The 19,891-nt window shown below is 43.4% G+C and overlaps 1 protein-coding gene across 4 annotated transcripts in view; it reads right to left on the reverse strand.

Annotated features, from left to right (window-relative positions):
• Positions 1-19,891, reverse strand: part of MEGF6 (multiple EGF like domains 6) — a 256,048-nt gene that overhangs the window by 53,196 nt on the left and 182,961 nt on the right. For all 4 annotated transcript variants that reach the window (XM_063132003.1, XM_063132004.1, XM_063132002.1 and 1 more), the window contains 8 exons: positions 19,012-19,140; positions 17,353-17,481; positions 16,315-16,449; positions 15,027-15,161; positions 12,732-12,863; positions 11,471-11,599; positions 6,912-7,043; positions 6,060-6,188 (listed from right to left, as the gene is read on the reverse strand). In XM_063132003.1, the coding sequence (XP_062988073.1) occupies positions 6,060-6,188; positions 6,912-7,043; positions 11,471-11,599; positions 12,732-12,863; positions 15,027-15,161; positions 16,315-16,449; positions 17,353-17,481; positions 19,012-19,140 (1,050 nt within the window). The remainder of the gene's footprint in view (positions 1-6,059; positions 6,189-6,911; positions 7,044-11,470; positions 11,600-12,731; positions 12,864-15,026; positions 15,162-16,314; positions 16,450-17,352; positions 17,482-19,011; positions 19,141-19,891) is intronic.

A 19,891-nucleotide genomic window follows, 5' to 3' on the forward strand; every position in this document is an offset into this window, starting at 1 on the left:
TTAGGAAGTAACAGGGGAATGCATTAATTTAAGTTTTAGTTACAGAGTTGATCCAAGAGCCTGTCTTTGCACTGAAGGTAAAGTGGTGTTTGGAGTCTAAAATTGCCTTCTGTCAGCCTGGAAATGTGTAAACACAGCACATTTTATAGCTAGCCAGAAAGTTATGGTGTTGAGAGAAGAGCAGTTGAAAACTGATGGAACAGCAGGCTGCTTGCAATGTGATCCATCAAGTAGATGCCAATCACTCAGTAAGGAATTAGACTGAATGGGCAGGGTCACACAATGGGAAAGGCTGTGATAGAATGACCTTGTAATGAGAGCAACACTTCAATCCTAGCCACATGGATGCAAAAGAACTCCAGCAGGTGGACTGCTGTGATTGCATCCCTTCCTTTGGCCAGGCCTTGATATTTATACAATTGGTTGGAGGCTTCCCTGTTAGCTTGTGCCCACTACAAAGGAGTTAACAGGATACCATGATTATCCATCAATTTAACATTATAGGGTCTAGGGTAGCCAAGTGAAGACCCTCCATCCCTTGCCCCCATCAGTGTCATTAACTTCTGCTTGATAGATACAGAGAAGTTTTCTTGAGCATAGAGAGAATCAATACTACCTGCAAATGTCTGCGCATTAAAGGCACAGATACAGTGGCTGGTTGAAAAAGCGGCAATCCTAATAGTAAAATCTTGTTACCCTGCTCGAAACATTGATGTTACGACAACGGGGAGGGGTAGAGGTGGGCATAACTATAGGACAACTATTGCAGCTTTAACAGTTGTGATGAAGAGGGAATTTCACCAGGTGCTGCATGCATGCAAATGACACCTGCTGAAATTCCCTTTTCTATTCAACTGTTAAAGATACAGGAGCCCTGCCCTCCTTTTCACTTGGTTACCCTAGAAAAAAGTATCCTCTATCCATGGAAGCTTTGCCCAAGACTCTGTTACCCCAGTTTGCTAGCCCACACAATAGAACACCTGCCATGAAAGACGGGTGAGGTGCTGGACGACCGGAGGAGGGCTAACGTTGTCCCTATCTTCAAAAAGGGCAAAAAGGAGGAACCTGGGAACTACAGACCAGTCAGTCTGACATCCATCCCTGGGAAAATTCTGGAGCATATTATAAAGAAGTCAATCTGTAAACACCTTGAAATCAATGCAGTAATCACTAGAAGCCAACATGGATTTATCAGGAACAAGTCCTATCAGACTAATTTGATCTCATTTTTTGATCGGGTAACCTCCCTTGTGGACTGTGGGAATGCTGTGGATGTCATATATCTTGACTTCAGCAAAGCTTTTGACAAAGTGCACCATGATATTCTGATTAACAAACTAGCTAAAAGTGGGCTAGATAGAACAACTATTAGGTGGATTCACAGTTGGCTACAGAATCGGACTCAAAGAGTACTTATCAATGGAACCTTCTCAAACTGGGGAGAGGCAACGAGTGGGGTACCGCAGGGATCAGTCCTGGGCCCAGTGCTCTTCAACATTTTTATTAATGATTTGGATGAGGAGGTGCAAGGAACGCTGATCAAATTTGCAGATGACACAAAATTGGGTGGGATAGCTAATACCCTGGAAGAAAGAAACAAACTTCAAAGTGATCTTGATAGGCTGGAGTGCTGGGCTGAAAACAACAGAATGAAATTTAATAGGAATAAATGCCAAGTTCTACATTTAGGAAATAGAAACCAAAGGCACAGTTACAAGATGGGGGATACTTGGCTCAGCAATACAACAAACGAGAAGGATCTTGGAATTGTTGTAGATCGCAAGCTGAATATGAGCCAACAATGCAATATGGCTGCAAGAAAGGCCAATTCTATTTTGGGCTGCATTAATAGAAGTATAGCTTCCAAATCACGTGAGGTACTGGTTCCTCTCTATTCAGCCTTGGTTAGGCCTCATCTAGAGTATTGCGTCCCGTTCTGGGCTCCACAATTCAAGAAGGATGCAGACAAGCTGGAGCGTGTTCAGAGGAGGGCAACCAGGATGATCAGGGGTCTGGAAACAAAGCCCTATGAAGAGAGACTGAAAGAACTGGGCATGTTTAGCCTGGAGAAGAGAAGATTGAGGGGAGACATGAGAGCACTCTTCAAATACTTAAAAGGTTGTCACACAGAGGAGGGCCAGGATCTCTTCTCGATCCTCCCAGAGTGCAGGACACGGAAGAACGGGCTCAAGTTACAGGAAGTTACAGCTGGACATCAGGAAAAACTTCCTGACTGTTAGAGCAGTACGACAATGGAATCAGTTGCCTGGTGAGGTTGTGGCCTTTCCCACACTAGAGGCCTTCAAGAGGCAGCTGGACAAGCATCTGTCAGGGATGCTTTAGGGTGGATTCCTGCATTGAGCAGGGGGTTGGACTCGATGGCCTTGTAGGCCCCTTCCAATTCTGCTATTCTATGATTCTATGATTCTATGTACCTGTGGTATGCAACACTACCTAAATATGGGTTGGCGTACATGGTAAGAACAATTGAATGAGAAGAGTGCTACATGAAATTCTTACCTGACTAAGTGTTTTACCTGTGGTTTACATCATATTTCATTGGACTCACGAGCTCTCTGTTTGTGCAATGGGGGAAGGGGACCAGAGAAAATGCACAAAATAAGGTCTGTTGTTTCTTTCCACAGTCTGGCAGCTCATCCAATGGGAATATCGTGCAAACTAGCATAACTCATCTCCAAAGAGATGCTTGGATCAAGCAACATTCTTTCTTTCCCAGCTTTTCTTTTTTTTATTAAACATTGATCCTGAGGAACAGTCCTGAAACTCAAAGGGCTAGCTCACTGGGGTTTTTTTTATAATGTCAGTAAAGACATTATAATACTGGTCCTATTTGTTTGATTCTTGTTTTCCTAATAGATTGACACCACTGTCTACTTTTTTTTTAAGTGGCCGATGTTGAACACCAGCTTTTCCACTAGAGGGCAGCAGATGCATGCAAGACATGAAATTTTCAATTTTACTTAAAAATAACACAGTATATTAGAAGGTGGGAATATGTCCTTAGGTACTGACTTACAAAGTACTGTAACACCTTTGCGTGACAAACAAATTTAGTGCAGAAGATATAGGTTTCTAAATTGTGATAAACTAGAGACCTTTTCCGGGCAAAACACTTGCTTAAATTAGGGATTTATAGGAATTTTGTTTCCATTTGTTTAACACTAGAACTTGCACTGTTTATACTCTTGAATGTAAATGCATTTTGCAGGCAAAGTTGCATATCCCTGCAAAATTCTTTCTTTAGAAAAGGGTGCACCTTAAAAATGCACATTTTGGGGGAAAATTAAGTTTTGTTTAATGGGAGAAAAGTATATTTTTAGGCATGCGATTCAAAAAATGTGCACCAAAACACACACTTTTCCTGTTCAGACAAGAAGGTTCACAATTGTGAATGGGAACAAGGCCAACCAAGCATCAAAGTGGAATTTTGAGAAGTTTGCAAGCTTGAGCAGTGGTTGACCATATGGAAAGGAGGACAGGGCTCCTGTATCTTTAACAGTTGCATAGAAAAGGGAATTTCAGCAGGTGTCATTTGAATATATAGAGAATCTGGTGAAATTCCCTTTTCATCACAACAGTTAAAGCTGCAGGAGCTATACTGCAGCTATACTGTGACCAGATTTAAAAGAGGGCAGGGCACCTGCAGCTTTAACTGGTGTGATGAAGAAGGAATTTCACCAGGTTCTCCATATATACAAATGACACCTGCTGAAATTCCCTTTTAATACAACTGTTAAAGATACAGGAGCCCTGTCCTCCTTTTCATATGGTCACCCTAGCAGTGGTGATTCTCTCAACCCTAGCTTAAATATGCATTATCTTGAGTTTATCCCAAAATAGAATGTTGCTTGTTTGCTTTGCTTTTCCATATAGCATCAGGCAGTGAAGCAAATTTGCAGGATTTGGGAATAGACTAGCAGACAGGAAATCTATTCAGGATCAACCCTTGCTTTCTTTTAGCTAAGCAATTGGTAACAGATTACACTTTTGTAGCTTAATAGCAATGTAATGATATTATAATGCAGAAATTTTCTAACTCCATAGCTTGAAAGAACAATTTCCATATCAATTTTCCTGCTGAGGGTGTCCTATGCTGCATAGGATAGTTGCAGAGGATCCTGCCAAGTTCTAGATCACAGAGTATTGTCAGCTAGGATGCTTGGGAATTCAATCTTTGCAAGCTTTCTCATTAGCAAAATTTACTATCCAACAAAATACACGCTTCTTTGAATGCTAAGGCACAGTTCCACGCACAAAGCGAATGGAGGTTAAAAACATATGAAAGTGTTACAGGGCAGAAACAGACAAGATCTCTCCATCCCTGATGCCAGCAAGGCTGTTAGGGCTCACTGTCACCCTGGTGAACGGTAATACAGAACACAACTTTGTGACTTCAGCCTTCACAGGGAAGTCACAAAGTCACTCCCACACTAGAGGCCTTCAAGAGGCGGCTGGACAACCATCTGTCAGGGATGCTTTGGGGTGGATCCTTTCATTGAGCAGGGGGTTGGACTCGATGGCCTTGTGGGCCCCTTCCAACTCTACTATTCTATGATTCTATGATTGGCAATTGTGGGCAACCTGTCTTTCAGGGATGCTTGCTTGCCATTATCTTTCTTTTCACTGACCCCTGCTAAGCTTCTGGGATATGAGTTTTACAGCCACCGTTAAAGGACAGCTCTTTCTTTAAAGATCGATGACAGGCTGAAGCTGCAATCTGATATATACTGCTAGAGATTGAGAACAGGTAGTGGAATTGCCACTTCCTTTTCTACAGCCTTTCCTGTCCCCTCTCCTTGTAATAGCAGTAAAGCGAACAAATACAATCCATAGCCCAGATGCTCATTGATTCCCCACCACAACCCCCCGATCATGTGCACCCCCAGAGGTGCCAGGTCCCCCCCTCTTTTATTACTGGTAAAACAACTGATGGAGCGCTTCTCCCAATATGAACCAAGCTGTACACTATGTTCAGCATCCAAGGGCCTCCTCCAAGGGAGGTCAGAGGATGGCAACAAGGGAGAGGGCTTTCTCAGTGGTGGCCCCCCAATTACGGAGTGATCTCCCCAACGAGGCCTTCCTGGCACCACCATTGTTATGTTTTTGCTCCAGGTTAAAACTGCCATCTCCTCTCAGGCATTTAGCATTATATGATGCAGTTTTAGCAGATCCTAAAATGATGGTTTAAAAACTGCTTTGGATATGTTATGTGCGTTTATATGTTTTCATGTAAATGGTTTTGCACTTTGTGTAACGTGCTTTCAATGGTCTTTAATTTTTGTGAACTGGCCAGAGCGGTCCAGCTATGGGGCAGTATAGAAATATGATAAATGAAATGAAAGACCATCTGTATCATGATTGTAAGCCTATGTGGCAGGGTCTTGCTATTTACTGTGTAGTCTGTACAGCACCATGTACATTGATGGTGCTATATAAATAAATAAATAATAATAATAATAATAATAAGGGGAAGAGCTAGATAGAAGGTTCTCCCCCAGCAATCCTGATACAGATGGCTCTTCCCCTGCTACCATGTTTGCATGTGCTTGCTTATGCACACATGCAGCTCTCAACCCTCAAGCCAGCACTACATGCAGCCCCAGGGGTTTATTGTATTCCTACAATAAAGAAATAGATCAGCATTAACTGCTGCTAAGCTCCTGCCTAACCTGGGCTTGAAGCTAGCAAAGAATCCTGGTTAAGAGGAAGAACAGCTAGCCTTTATTGCAGTTAATATAGGTGCTGCAACTAACCGGGGTGAAAGCCGGAGGGAAGAAATTCACCCCACAGAGGAGAGGAGCATACAGTCCTGTCATGGACCCCTAATCTCTTTAACCACAGTTAAGAGACTGGGGCTGCTTTGCCTGTACTTGCAAGCATATCATTGAGCTAGTAAATTATTCCCCAGCCTGTTGAACTGATCGATACAATCACTACAACAGACTTAAAATCTGCAGAAAACATCACTGTTGATAATTGCATTGATTTTTTTTAAAAAAGAAAGAAAACAAGAGAAAAGAAAGGAAAGGGAGAAATACCTTTCTCACAAAAAGTTCCCGTCCAGCCAGCTGCACAAGTACAGGCTCCGCTCACATGGTCACAGGTAGCTCCGTTCTTGCACCAGCAGCTATATTTACAGCCTAGGCCAAAGGTTCCCTTGGGGCACCCTACACATACACAGAGCAAGAGACATACATTGGGACAAAATTGGCCGCAGGCTGGAGATCAATTCTGGAAGTTCTCCAAACATAATAAACATAATAATAAAGGATTGACTGTGGTTTCACAGAAATTCATTTAGAAAATAATCATGGGGTATAACTCTGTGGTTTTGTGTGGATATCGCCATTCTGAGGGAGTGCAGTCAAAGCACACATTGCGGTATAGGGGGAGAACTCAGCTTCCTGGAAGGCTCAGCCTTAGCAGAAAGGAAGGAAGGAAGGAAGGAAGGAAGGAAGAAAAGGAAGCTTTGCCAATCCTAGAAGTATGATTTTATGGATACAGATGGAAGCTATGCTAATTTCCTATTTTGAAAAGCAGCTTCACAATGGAGAAGGAAAAGGATAAATGCAGACACTAGTTGACCAAGTCAACACCTGGGGAGCAAAGATCTACACCTGGGGAGCAAAAATAAGGAACGTCCCTTATCCTAACATGAAGTCTAACGGACAAACTAGCTGTTGAGTCAAAGCAACACAGCTTTCCTCCTGGAGTTCACATTTTAAGCTAAACATTCTAGAGAGGCTGAAACCTGAGTTCCCCCAAGTGGACTACTCCACATCCTGGAAAATGCACCGGCTGGACTCTTTCCTAGATGCACATAGCAGGAAAAATAATTTCCACTCCTAAATTCTAAGAATTCCCCCACTTCAACATGGCTAATGGCTTACTCTGCTCGCACCGTTTCCCGGTATATCCCGCTTCACAGAAGCAAATTCCAGTAACGGGGTCACAGCCATCAGCGCTGTTATTGCAGTCACATGAGTTTCTACAGAGCTGTCCCCAGTAACCAGTATCACAAGCTGCAAAATAATACAGAATTTCATGAAGAATGAATATAAGAAACATCCAACAGTACATGATTTTTATAGGCTGTGATCTTACTGTCTACTTCAACAACGGCAAAGATGTCATGGACTTGTGAGTCTATAAAATCAGGACCAATTCACACTGCAAATGCCAAGGAGTGAGGGGGGGGGTAGGTTTCTTACGTCTCTGAAATTGTTGAGGATGCAATCCTACAAATATTTACCAGGGAGAAAAGCCCCACTGAACACAGTGGGACTTATTTATTTGTTACATTTACATCCCATATTTCCCTCCAAGGAGCTGTACTTGATCCTCCTCCTCTCCATTTCTATCCTCGCAAAAACAACAACCCTGTGAGGTAGGTTAGGCTGAGAGACAGTGACTGGCCCAAAGTGAATTGTATGGCTGAGTGGGGACTCGAACCCGGGTTTTCAGAGTCCCAATTTGACACTCTAACTATCACACCATCCTGGCTCTCCGGAGTCAAAGACTGAATAAACTTTCTTTTGAGTAGACATGTATAGGATTGTTGTGTGTGACTCAGTTGCACTTTTGCTATGAGCCACTGTATGTGTAAGGGAGGAACGTCTGCTAAAATTGCTGTTGCTGCTCTTTCTGAGAAGTCCTTTGTGTGGGAGTAAGTCAGTAGGCAGAGCAAATATTCAGACCTTGCTCAATTCCAAATACGGCCATAGTTAGGGTAACCATATGGAAAGGAGGACAGGGCTCTTGTATCTTTAACAGTTGCATAGAAAAGGGAATTTCAACGGGTGTTATTTGTATGCATGCAGCACCTGGTGAAATTCCCTCTTCATCACAACAGTTAAAGCAGAAGGTGTTATACTAGAATGACCAGATACAAAAGAGGGCAGGGTTCGTGCAGCTTTAACTGTTGTGATGAAGAGGGAATTTCACCAGCTGCTGCATGCATACAAATGACACCTGCTGAAATTGCCTTTTCTATGCAACTGTTAAAAGATACAGGAGCCCTGTCCTCCTTTTAATATGGTCACCCCCATAGTTGACATTAATTCACTTATTGGGGCTCTAATATTTCCCTATGCTGTGGTCCCCAGCCTTTTTGGACCTGTGGATACACTTGGGAATTTGAGAAAGTGCTGTGGGCACCAGTACAAAATGGTTGCTATGGAGCATGTGGTTAGTCACATAATGGCTGCCATGGGGCCTGGCTAGTCAAAAGAGATGTGCGTTGGGGAGAAATAGTGAGGCTAGAGGCCAGGAGGGTGAGAAACTGTGAGGTAAAGGGCTGAATGGGAGAGAAAGCGCAAGACTAGGAGCTAGGGAGAGAAAAGAGAAGGCTAGGGAAGGGGAAGGGAGAGAAATAACGAGGAACGGGTTTGAGTAGAGGGAAGCGGAGTAGTTTGCTGCATTTACTAAATGGGGCCTTTTATTTATTTATTTTATTTATTACATTTATATACCGCCCCATAGCTGAAGCTCTCTGGGTGGTTTACAAAAGTTAAAAACAGTGAACATTAAAAAGGAATATACAAAATTTAAAACCACAAAAAGCATAAAGTACAAACAAAAACAGGCAAAATCCATGAAGGCCATGCATCCCAGAAGGAAAGTGTTAAAGATTGAAGAAAGTTATAGGAATATTTTTTTGTTATTGAAGATACAAAGAAAAGTACAACAAACTGGAGAAGATATTTAACAGTGTCCTCAAAAGACTAGAAGGTAATTTTTAGAAGAGCAAAGTTTCCACGACACGTCCAGCAAGGCGGTCGAAGAGAACTGAGGAGATGGGCAGGAACCTGCTAGGAGATGCGCAGTAGAGCGGTGGGGGATGGGTTCCCGCCAAAAAAGTGTTCCTCAGCTTTAGAAGTTTCCCGAAAAGTGGCTCTGTGCAGGCGCAGAGCCCTTATGTGCGATGCACAGAGACCACGAGGAAGAAAGAGCGAAGTGAAAGGCTGTGAGTGGAGAGATGGAAAGAGCAAAAGGGAAAGGTTTGGGTGGACGGAATAGATTAGATAGGGCCGGGAAGCAACTCTTTCCTTCTCTTCCTGCCCACTCAACAGCTGGTCGGCAGCAGGTTCAGGAACGGGAAGGAAAACCTGGTGCCATAACGTTTTTCAAGTTTTTAATTAAACAATTTTTTTTGAAGGTGGCAGGGAGTGGAGAGTTTTGCAGGTGCTGCACTGGGGACCCCTGCCTTGTACAGTGGTGCATAACGCAAGGATCCACAACTGTGGCTAAAACAAGCAGAGCGTTCCAGTCTGAACTAGACCAGGAGTGGAGAACCTGTGGGTGCCATGATGTTGTTGGACTCCAAAGCCCATCTGCTTCAGCCAGCATGCTCAATTGTCAGGGATGATGAGAGTTGCAGACTTAGCAACATCAGAGGGGAGGGGAACGGTGGCACAGGTTTCGTAGAAGGATATTTGTGATGGCCCCATTGCCTTCTATCCATGGTAGCCACTGGTGAAAGGACTTCTGCCATTTGTCATTTTTTGCCATCTCTTACTTCCAGTCCTTGAAGGTATTATAAGAATGTAAGTCCATACCTTCATAAATCTGTCTAATCCCCTTGTGCTCTTCTTTTGTGCTTATGGCCCTATGGCCTCCAGACATTTCAGCGACAACCCATGATAGCAGAGTTAGTGTGGAATAGCTGGACTTGGATAAAAGAGATCTGGGTTCAGTTCCCTGCTTTGGGCCTCTGTATGTCATGGTTTTAGGTGTATGTTTTTAAAATGCCTTTGTTTGTAAATGTGAAAAACAGCACACAGTTAAACTATGGAATTTGCTACTACATAAAGTAGTGACACACACACATTTGAATGGCTTTAAAAGAGAGCTGGTCAAATTTGTGGAGGAGAAGGCTATCAATGGCTACTAGTCCTGATGGCTATATGTTACTTCCATTTATCAGAAGCAGTATGCCTATGTACACTAGTTGCTGGGGAACATGGATGGGAGGGTGCTGTTGGACTCATGTCCTGCTTGTGGGTTTTCCATGGGCCAGCCACTATGTGAACAGAATGCTAGACTAGATGGACTCTTGCTGCGATCCAGCTTGGCTCCTCTTATGTTTGAAAGCATGAGTATTTTATAGGTGCACCTAGCAGAGAGTTCAGATTGGCGATGGGTCCTTGTTGTTTTTACGCTTGGGTTTGCTGCTGTTTATTGTGCAAAAGAGCCTTTAGCCATAAAGCTAAGGGTACTCTGGGAAATTTGCGATCTCTTGGACCAACTCACATTTCATGGTTGTTGCGATGATAAAGAGATAATGCAAATAAGCCATCTTAAGTTCTTTGGAGGGTGATCAATAGAATGTGCCATTGCTGTATAATGTAGCCGCTGCTTAACGAAGCAGATAGATGTGATAACTGAGGGCAACCGATAAGCTTCTCTTTCTTAGGGATGCATTAGAAATTCATTTCAGTGCATTTTTGACCTGAATTTACTTAGTTTGCACATCCCAGAACCGGACACACTCTACAGTCGAAGTCTAAACATTTCCAAGCTTGTGATTCAAAACTGCTTTTGAAAAATGTACAAGGAAAAAAAAATGTAGAAAGAAAAAAATGCATATTCTTAACATATGCGCACAAGCACACTTTAATTAATGGGAGAAAAATGTGTACAATTGGAAAATGTACACTATTGTTGCATATGTTTGAAAAAAATGGTCATGAAAATGCACACAAATTTCCATGCAAAAAGTAAAAGTAAAAACAACAACAACACCGCACACACAAAGCTTGCAATCGGATACAGACAGGAGTCGGAAAGAGCCGACTTCAGAGAACCTGGATGAACTCGAAGTTTGCCGACTTGCACATCCCTGCTCTCTCCATACATCTGGATGCTCGCCTTTGCAATCCAAAAAACGGAAAAATAAGAATGTCATCCAAGATTGATATTTACAACTCAGGGACTGTCTTTCAAACCCTAGACAGTGCAACTCACTCACTTGTTGAGACAAGGCCTCCCCGCTCCCCATACTAGCACTGGGTATTAGCCCTGAACTAAGCTGTATTAAAATGGGGGGAAAAACGGAACTGGTTGTCAATCTCAATGCCGAAGGCACGGAGTGCGCTTGGAGGAATTGGTGCACAGTGATGGAATAAAAGTTCTCCTATCAAACCTTCTCTGCCTCACCAGTCATCGCCCTCCATACTTTAGACTTAGATAATTAAGGATTATCGCCAGCCAGGCTGCATAAACCCATAAATACACAATTTCAGAGGCAATAAGATTAGCAAGGGGAATATATATATATATATATATATATATATAGAGAGAGAGAGAGAGAGAGAGAGAGAGAGAGAGAGAGAGAGAGAGAGAGGAAAAGTTTAATTGCCTAAGAAGCTGCCAAGCTGGTGCTTCAGGATTTCGATTATGACTGATGAGAGAGAAGGAGCAGGTGCTGATAATGTAGGCTTGGACTTACGCTGCTTGCAGTCACGGCCGACCCAACCCAGGGGACATGTGCATTCGCCAGTGATGGGGTTACACGGAGCACTGATATTACAGCTGCATTGCAGCAAGCATTTCTTTCCATGGTAACCAGCGGGACAAGCTGAAAAAGAGAGAAGCACGCAGCATTTGTCACCTAATTCAAACAAAGACATCTGCTTCACATGAGAGAGAACAACTCTGCTCATGATCCACTCATTATGGATCACCGGGCTAGACGGGATCTGAAAAATCATCCAGCCCAAGGCGGGATCCCCTCACCCTTTACTGCCAGGCGCACCGCACTTCTGTACAAATTTCCGCTCGTAATCCTGACAGTGCATTGGAGAATTAAGGCTACCAAACTGGCTGCTGTGAGCACAGGGTCAGATTCTCAAACTTCGGGTATTTGTTTTAAACTTACTTCTTAAACTCTGCAATTAACAGCACATTTATCTCCTTGGGGTTTTGCAGTTGCAGGCACTTAAGTGTAAATGCACCCTCCGCAGAGCAAAACAGGGTGCATTACTTCAAGCTACTTCAAAATTAAAAGATGTGCAACTCAATCGTAAGCATGCCTACCCAGAAGTTAAGGCCCACTGAATTAAATGGGAGCATACGTGTGCACAGGAAAGCAGTCTTGGGGAGAAGGAGTTACAAAGCACGGGGAAAAGAGCTCAATTTTGCAGCAGTGGCTGGCGGGGGGAGGGCTAATCCCTCCTACACCCGCTGTTTTTCCCCTTCCCCATCTGGTTTTTTTGACATGTTAGCACTGCACCATGGGGGAAAATGGTTGTGGGGAGGGCCATGAAGGTGGAAAGTGGCATGCACAGAACGGATTAAGAAGAATTCCCTCCCGCCTGCTGTTTTTCTGCTGCAAATTGCAACCGCTTCTCACATAAGCTGCTTTGCAGCTGTTGAGCGGTGACTTGGGTCGGCCGCTGAGTCTCTAGTTGGGTCCTTAATCTTTTCAGGAAGATAGTCTGTGGGAAAGAACTGAACCACTTGCAAAAGAGATATTACGACCAGTTAATAAATTCTGGGAAATGGCTTTCTTTGGATTTTCGCTGTGCCCCATCCTGAACATTAGCGGAAGCCCATAACAACTACCCAAATCTATGTATGCAAGTTTGTTGGCTTGACTGCCGGGCTGTAAGGCTTGTATTGATTTCCCAACAAAGTTTGATGACTTATTTATTTGTGATATGGAAACCTCCCTCTCTTTCCTATTGCAACATGGAGACACTCATACTTACAAGCATTACAATATTTTCCAGTGTATCCAGATGGGCATTCGCACGTGCCAGTCACTTTGTTACACTGCCCTCCATTCTCACAGGGTCCACAGGCAAAATGACAGTTCACACCCCAGAAACCATCAGGGCAGTCTAAAAATCAACAACAAAGCATAATGAATCAGCTCTTTGAAAAACTACAGCATATCTTTGACACCTTAAGAGATGTTAAGGGCAAAATGAAGTGTGTGCACATGTTGGGGGGGGGGGGAATCCATGCCCTGAGGAAGTAATTTCTGCAATTCCGGAATTAAACAATGAATTTGTCTGTGTCTGCTATGGAGAGGACCTATTGGCATTCCAAAAGCTTACAGCCTGTGCTTATACATGTTTACTGGGAAGAAAGACCCACCAACTATTCCCTACTATGTATGCATAGCACTGTAGCCTTATTTTGGTTTCTAGATACTCTTAGGGTGCAATTCTATGCTTGTTTAGACAGCCAAAAGTCCTCCAACTCTCAGCATTCCCCAGCCACTATGGCTGGCTGTGGCATGCTGTGAATTCTAGGACTTTTTTCTGCCTAAACGTGAATAGGATTTCACCCTAAATCATCTTTCCCTAACCTGTTGCCCTCCAGATGTTTTGGAGGGCAAAACATCTTCAACTCCCATCAGCCCCAGTCAGCATGGCCAATGGTCGGGAATGCTGGGAGTTGTCATCCAAAATATCTGGAGGGCAACAGGGTTGGGGATACTGCTCTAAACCCATGGAGAGGAGTTGGATTTGAAATCTCGTAAGAATTAAAGCCTGGAACCCATAAAAGCCAGTGTGGTATAGTAGTTGGAACATTGGACTGAGGTTGAGGAGACATGGGTTCAAGTCCCCAATCGGCATTGAAGCTCTGTCTAATATCAGCTTGTTCTTAATCCCATGTTTTCTTTTAATCTACATCTCCCTCTACTTTACTAACTGCTTGAGATGTGGTATCCAGGAGACATAGGCCACGGACTTGTACAGGAACGATCATATTGGTCTTTTGCTCAGTCATGTGAATTCCAAATATGTTTTCAACCTCCTACTCTCCCTGCCTTCATAAGCCAAATAGATCAAAAATATCTAGTCCACCATCCTCTTTCGAACAGTGGCCAGCCAAATTTTATATTTTTATTTTATTTATTTTTAAAATATTCTAACCCGCTTCTCAATCCTGATCGAGGTGGGGAACAACAACAGCATAAAACACATAGAACATTAATCAAAACACAATATACATTGTTAAAACTTCCTAAAAACGTACTAAAAACATACTAAAAGCATCCTAAAATTCCACTGGATAGGCCTGCCGGAAGAGATCAGTCTTTATAACTTTCTTAAAAGCTAAAAGACTGTTAAGTTGACGAATCTCCAGGAAGTGCACAACCAGGAGACTGAGGCAACAGATCTCTTGTCCACAGTATATGACATTCAGAGCCATTACTTGGAGACATGGGTAACAGCTAGATAGACTAAGCCAACTAGCTGAACAGTGATCACTGCATTTTGTGCAGTGAATTCTACAAGTTATGGAAGTACTTCCTTTTTCCATCCTGAACCTTCAGTCAGTTAGTTCAATGGTGGGTAGGGATGGGGGAGAAATTAATTGGGTTCGCATTTAACAGTAAACATAACGAATTTGCACATCATGTACAGTTATATGTTGATTTTGTAGTGCAGTTTGCAAATTAAAAACATGTGCAAAATGCATGTATTACAGAAAAGTATGCACAGAAATGCTTTATTTTAGGCAGAAATTGGTTGCAAAAACATCTATATTTGGAAACGTATACAAAAGTGCATATATTCTGAGGGGGGGGGGAAATGCGCAACTAAGTAAAACTGACAGATTTCTCCATCCCTACTGGCTGACCTCACAGAAACTCTGTTAGAGTTGATAGAACATTTTGTCCGGGGGTTTCAGGGACAACTGTCTATAAAGTGGGAAGAGACTGTACGAAGTACGCTGATGGCTAAAGCTAATTCCTAAAATGCTTCTCAAGGCATTTGTTGGAATATGGCAATTGAGGCTGAGAATGATTTAAAACAGCCTCCCGCAACCTATGTTGTTGCTCCCGATGGTTTAAACCACAACTCCTATTATCCCAGATGTTTTGAAGTATCATTCACACTATCCCTGACAATGGGTCATGCTGTCTGGGAGTTATAGTAGAAAGTACATGGAGGGACCCAGGTTAGGGAAGAATAATTTCCCCCTTCACAGGCAGATGTGAGAGTACTCCATCCAGTTCCCCCCTCCCCCCGCTCTTCAAAACATACGGAAGTGGCACTTTTCTCCATAGAATCCTGCAGGACACGGATAACTGCAGTCTCCGGTTTCATGGTCACACAAGGAAGCGTCAGGACAGCTGCATCTCTGTTGACAGGCTGCCCCATAGAAACCAGGCGAGCACTCTGGGGGTGAGAAAAAGAGCTATGTGAAGAAACGGTGTTTTATTTTGGGGTGTACGCGTGTGTTTAGTTGCAGGCTTGATTTACTTTAACAAATCCTTTTATTTTTTTATAGGCAATGGTAAGTTGGTGGGAGTTTTTTGAATGGTGTCATCTGAACGTTGAGTTTTCTGAATGGTGTCATCTGAACATTGAGTTTTTTGAATGGTGTCATCTGATTGCCTGGTTCATTTTCGGCTGAGAGTGAGAGAGAGCATAACTGCCATTGGCTTTTCTTTGTGAGGTAGATAAGGACTGGCTTTCAAAGGGTAACAAACATATCAATAAAATAAAGAGCCACCCAGTGCAGGCTTTCAGTCTACCTCCTTGAAGATTTTGGGTACAGCTTGCAAATCAGGTTCTTTGAGCTGGCATTCACACACGTGTTCTTTCCCTGTGTTTAATTCCTTTACATGTGTTTTTCTGTTGGCCAGGTCATCCAACAACGACAAAAAAGAGCTGCATCTCACACTTCTTCCTTCAAATGGCATTCAAAATGGCTTACAAACCAAATCCAGAAGCAAATTAATTCATAAAATCACACATCACAATCAAAACAATAATTCACCAATTCCAAATAAAAGCAACAGAGCCTTTTGAAAATACCAACAAATGCCTGCAGGAAAAACTTTTTTAAAAGCTCAAGTTTTTACCTGGTGGTGGTGAAAAATCATCAGAAAAAGTGTCTGCTGCATCCCAGTAGAGGGTGCGTTCGAAAATGGGGATGGATGGAGAATTGCGTGTGCTGGGGATGCTTGAAGAATTTAATCCTTGCAGATTCCAGTATGGACTGACCTGATCTGCTTTTACACTTCCGATCCCATGAATGACAGAGATATTTTGCCCAGCTTTTATCTATCTATCTATCTATCTATCTATCTATCTATCTATTTTTGTGCAACACTCATGTGCAGGCATAGCATCCTCTGCTGGATCAGAGTCACTGAGATGCATGCTATATTCATTTATTTCTCATATGAAGCCAAACATTTCAGTAAGCAAAGGTTGATATAACAACAACAAAGTCAAAAAACAAACACACGGATGTAATATCGAATGCAGGATGAATAAATAACATTGTGGGGAAAGCATTCGAACTAGAGAGCAAAAAACATACCTTTTTGACACTTGCTTCCTTCATAGCCTGGTTTGCAGGTGCAAATACCATTTCTGGGATCACAGTCAAGGGTGTTCTCCTTTAAACATTGGCACTCCTCTGAACAGCCGGCTCCGAAGACCCATTTGGGACAGGCTGCAGGCAGATTAAAAAGAACGGATAACATCACTACTAGATCGGTTTAGCTAAAGTTGACCAAGAAAATTGTGATGAAACCAGAAAAAGTGCTCAAGAGAAGCTAAATGTGTGGCAGGCAGGCAGAGTATTTGGATTAGTTTAATCATCCAGTTAAAGAAATCTTAGACAAATTGTATGAAGTTTAATGTATAATCCTATGCATGTTTAGACAGAACAAAGGCCTTCAACTCCCAGCAGGTTGGGGCATGCTAGGAGTTGTAGGCCATTTTTATGTATAAACATGCATAGGATTGTGCCCTTAGTCAATTCAATCTACATAGATTTGACTAGGACAGAAACAAGTAGTTTTGAAGAAGACTGTATAGTTTTTAGATGATGACCACACATGTCACATCAGACACCATCCAGTGTGTGGGAGAAGCCTCTTCTAAGGCTTCTACCAGCTGCTGGTTTTCTAGATACTTGTATTAAAAATAATATTTTTAAAAAACAACAACTGCGGTCTGATTAATTGGGGTACCCGTCACATCAATTGAAAGTTGATTAATCTAATCTGATTTTAGTTGATTAATCTGATTCCAGAAGGCCTATCTTTTAAAGCAAGCTTGTGCAAAACGATCACCTGCTTCCCACCACCTGCCTCCAAATTATTTCTGTTGCTTTAAGTATATATACTTACAGCTACCCAGAATTTTGCTTTTTATGGATTTTAGCACTGTTTTCTAAAATCAGAGTGTAAGCTATCTTGAACTGTGGGATGGGAAGAGTAGCAAAGTTTAAACAGGTAAATAAATAAAATCCCTGCATCTTTATTTGACAGAAGAATATTTGGCAGAAGTTGTAAATTACCTTTGAGGCCTTAAGTACGCTCTTTATAGCATTCAATATGCCTTGACTTACTCAGATGGCAGAAGCGACCATACAGCCCTGGGTCACACAAACAGGCTCCGTACAATCTGTGGCAGTATCCGTCGTTGACACAATTACATTTCTTGTTACAGTGCTTCCCAAATCGTCCTTTGGGGCAGCCTGATAAGATATATAGCAAGAAGAAGTAGGACAATGCAAATGTAACTGAAGGTCAATATGAAAAGAAATGTTTCCTCAGCTCTACTTATTATAAACAGCAGCACGTTGAGGAAGAGTCGGTATATTGCAAAGGCCCTTCTCTGGGCATGCTTATTTCCATTGGTCACCAGCATACAGCAAGATGCATGAAAGTATCCTGGTACCTTTCTTGGATGCTCCATGAAAGACAGATCCCAAGAATGCTGCAGCAGGAACTTAGGACAAGAGTGTCAAATCTGGCCTGCCAATCCAGCCCCTTTGCCATTCCCCTAAAAGGCTGAAATGCCCTTCCTAAGATTTAGGCCTTAGCTAGACTTACCGCTAAATCTGTGACGGACGAGGGGAGATCCCGCGATGCAAGTATCGTGGGATGTCGCCCTCGTCTACACGTAAGGCAAGGCGACCTCACGCAGAGAGCTGTTGCGCCCGCCATTTTTTTTAACTTTTAAAGGGTATGACGCGCACGAACAATTGTGCGCAAAGGTAAGTTTTTTAAAAAAATTGGGTTTCCCCGCTCCCCCCACCCTGCCCCCAATGGGCGCAGCTCCCGGCTCCGTGCGAGTAATTGTGCGGAGCCGGGAAAATCTACGAAAACGGGCCACTTGCTCGCGGTCTCGGGCTCATCCCAAGACCGCGGGAAACAGTGGGCTTAAAGGGGTAGGCTTTATCCCGGGGCCAGGGAGGGATGATCCTTCCCTGAGCCCGGAATCCCCTGTGTGTCATCTGGATGCACAGGGGCGATCCCGGGTATCAGCACGGGATAACCCCTGGTCTAGCAAAGGCCTTAGTTACTGGCAATAAAAGGTTTAAGCTAAGATATGCTGGTTATTTTGGAATTTAGGCCCCACCCCTTTTGTCTTCAGCCTGCCCACCACTGGCAGGTAACCCCCTGAGAGCTTCTCCAAAACAGAATTTAGCCGTTGGGATGAAAGAGGTTCCACACTTCTGCCTTTCGATCTGGACACTGATGTGCATGTTTGCGGCAACATCCAGGGATACTGGGAGCCAAATGAAATGTAGATTCCATTTGTTCCCTGCTTCCACGGATACTGTTGTGCACCTCATGCTTGCTGTAGCATCCAGACCTCAGTCCCTGCTGTGGCATTTGCCAGGTGTGCTCTCAGCCCTGCCACCTGGCCCCTGTAAATTGTGGAAATGGGTAGGGTGGGGCGGCAGGAATGCCACAGCAGGGACAAGGAGACCTAAGATTGATTTCCGAGCAGACCAGACTCAAGAGGGTCTACAGTCCAAAAGAAACTAGATCCGAGAGGTGTAGTCTCCTAAAATTAAGTAGTGTGACTGATTTTCCTCTTTTCCAGAGTTTGCCCCATCATTTCCGGTCACAGAACTGACTACTCTGCCTATTGCATCCTGACCTGTGCCTTGACATTGCCCTTCAGTGCCAATTAAAAAAAGATAATGTCAGCACTACAGACAATCATAAGGGCACCCAGCTGGAAACGATGCAAAGCAAAACAATGAAATTCTTACCATCTTCGCAAAACTTTCCATTAATTCCTGGTGGACAACGACACTGCCCTGTTACAGGGTCGCAGGAGCCTCCGTTCTGACACTTGCATAGGCTGCTGCAATCTTTCCCATATGTCCCTGTGGAGCAGGCTGTAAAGAAAACACACAAGAAGAATGAGCAAAGCAATCTTGTAACCATGTTAGGGATGGAGAGAAATTACGCTTCAGCTCTCACACTGGAATGAGATGAAGCCATCACAGAGCGACTTAAAATAAACACTCCGGATATTATGCCATGCCTGTTTCTATGGGTAATAATATTTATCTGCTTAGCATTTAGTACTGAGGTAGACTGAAACATGTCAAGTTGATGCAACTGTGGAATGTAAAGAATGTAAACCATGGAATGTAATCCACAAATCTGGGGTGCTGTAAAACGCTCACCTGAGGAAGTTTAGCCATCCACAAAATGTTGCAAGTTCTGACCAGAAACAACTCTTTTGAGAGCGTTTGCTGCCAACAGCTATCTATGGGATGTAAGTCTCCCTCAAGGTAGAGCTGGGGTGCAAAACCTTTAGCACACAGGCCTAATTTGGCCCACAGAGGCCCTGCACCCAACCCGCAGAGGCTTCCCCCATTGCGGGGAGGAAGCAGAGAGGGCAAAGGCAGGGAAAGCCCATACTCAGTGAAGCTTCATCCCTGGCCGAAGCACTTCCATCAGGGAGTAAATGACATCAGGTGGGAATGACCATGTCTCCTGCCACAAGTGGATGCAGCTGCAACCCACAGATGGCTGGGGAATGGCCATGCCTACCAGACGTCATATAGCCGATGGAGGGCTTCTGGTGGTGGTGGTGGTGTCATCCAACCCCTCCAACACCACTTTTGTTCTGCACACCTG

This window comes from Elgaria multicarinata, chromosome 8, assembly GCF_023053635.1.
Source record: "Elgaria multicarinata webbii isolate HBS135686 ecotype San Diego chromosome 8, rElgMul1.1.pri, whole genome shotgun sequence".
Classification (NCBI taxonomy): domain Eukaryota; kingdom Metazoa; phylum Chordata; class Lepidosauria; order Squamata; family Anguidae; genus Elgaria; species Elgaria multicarinata.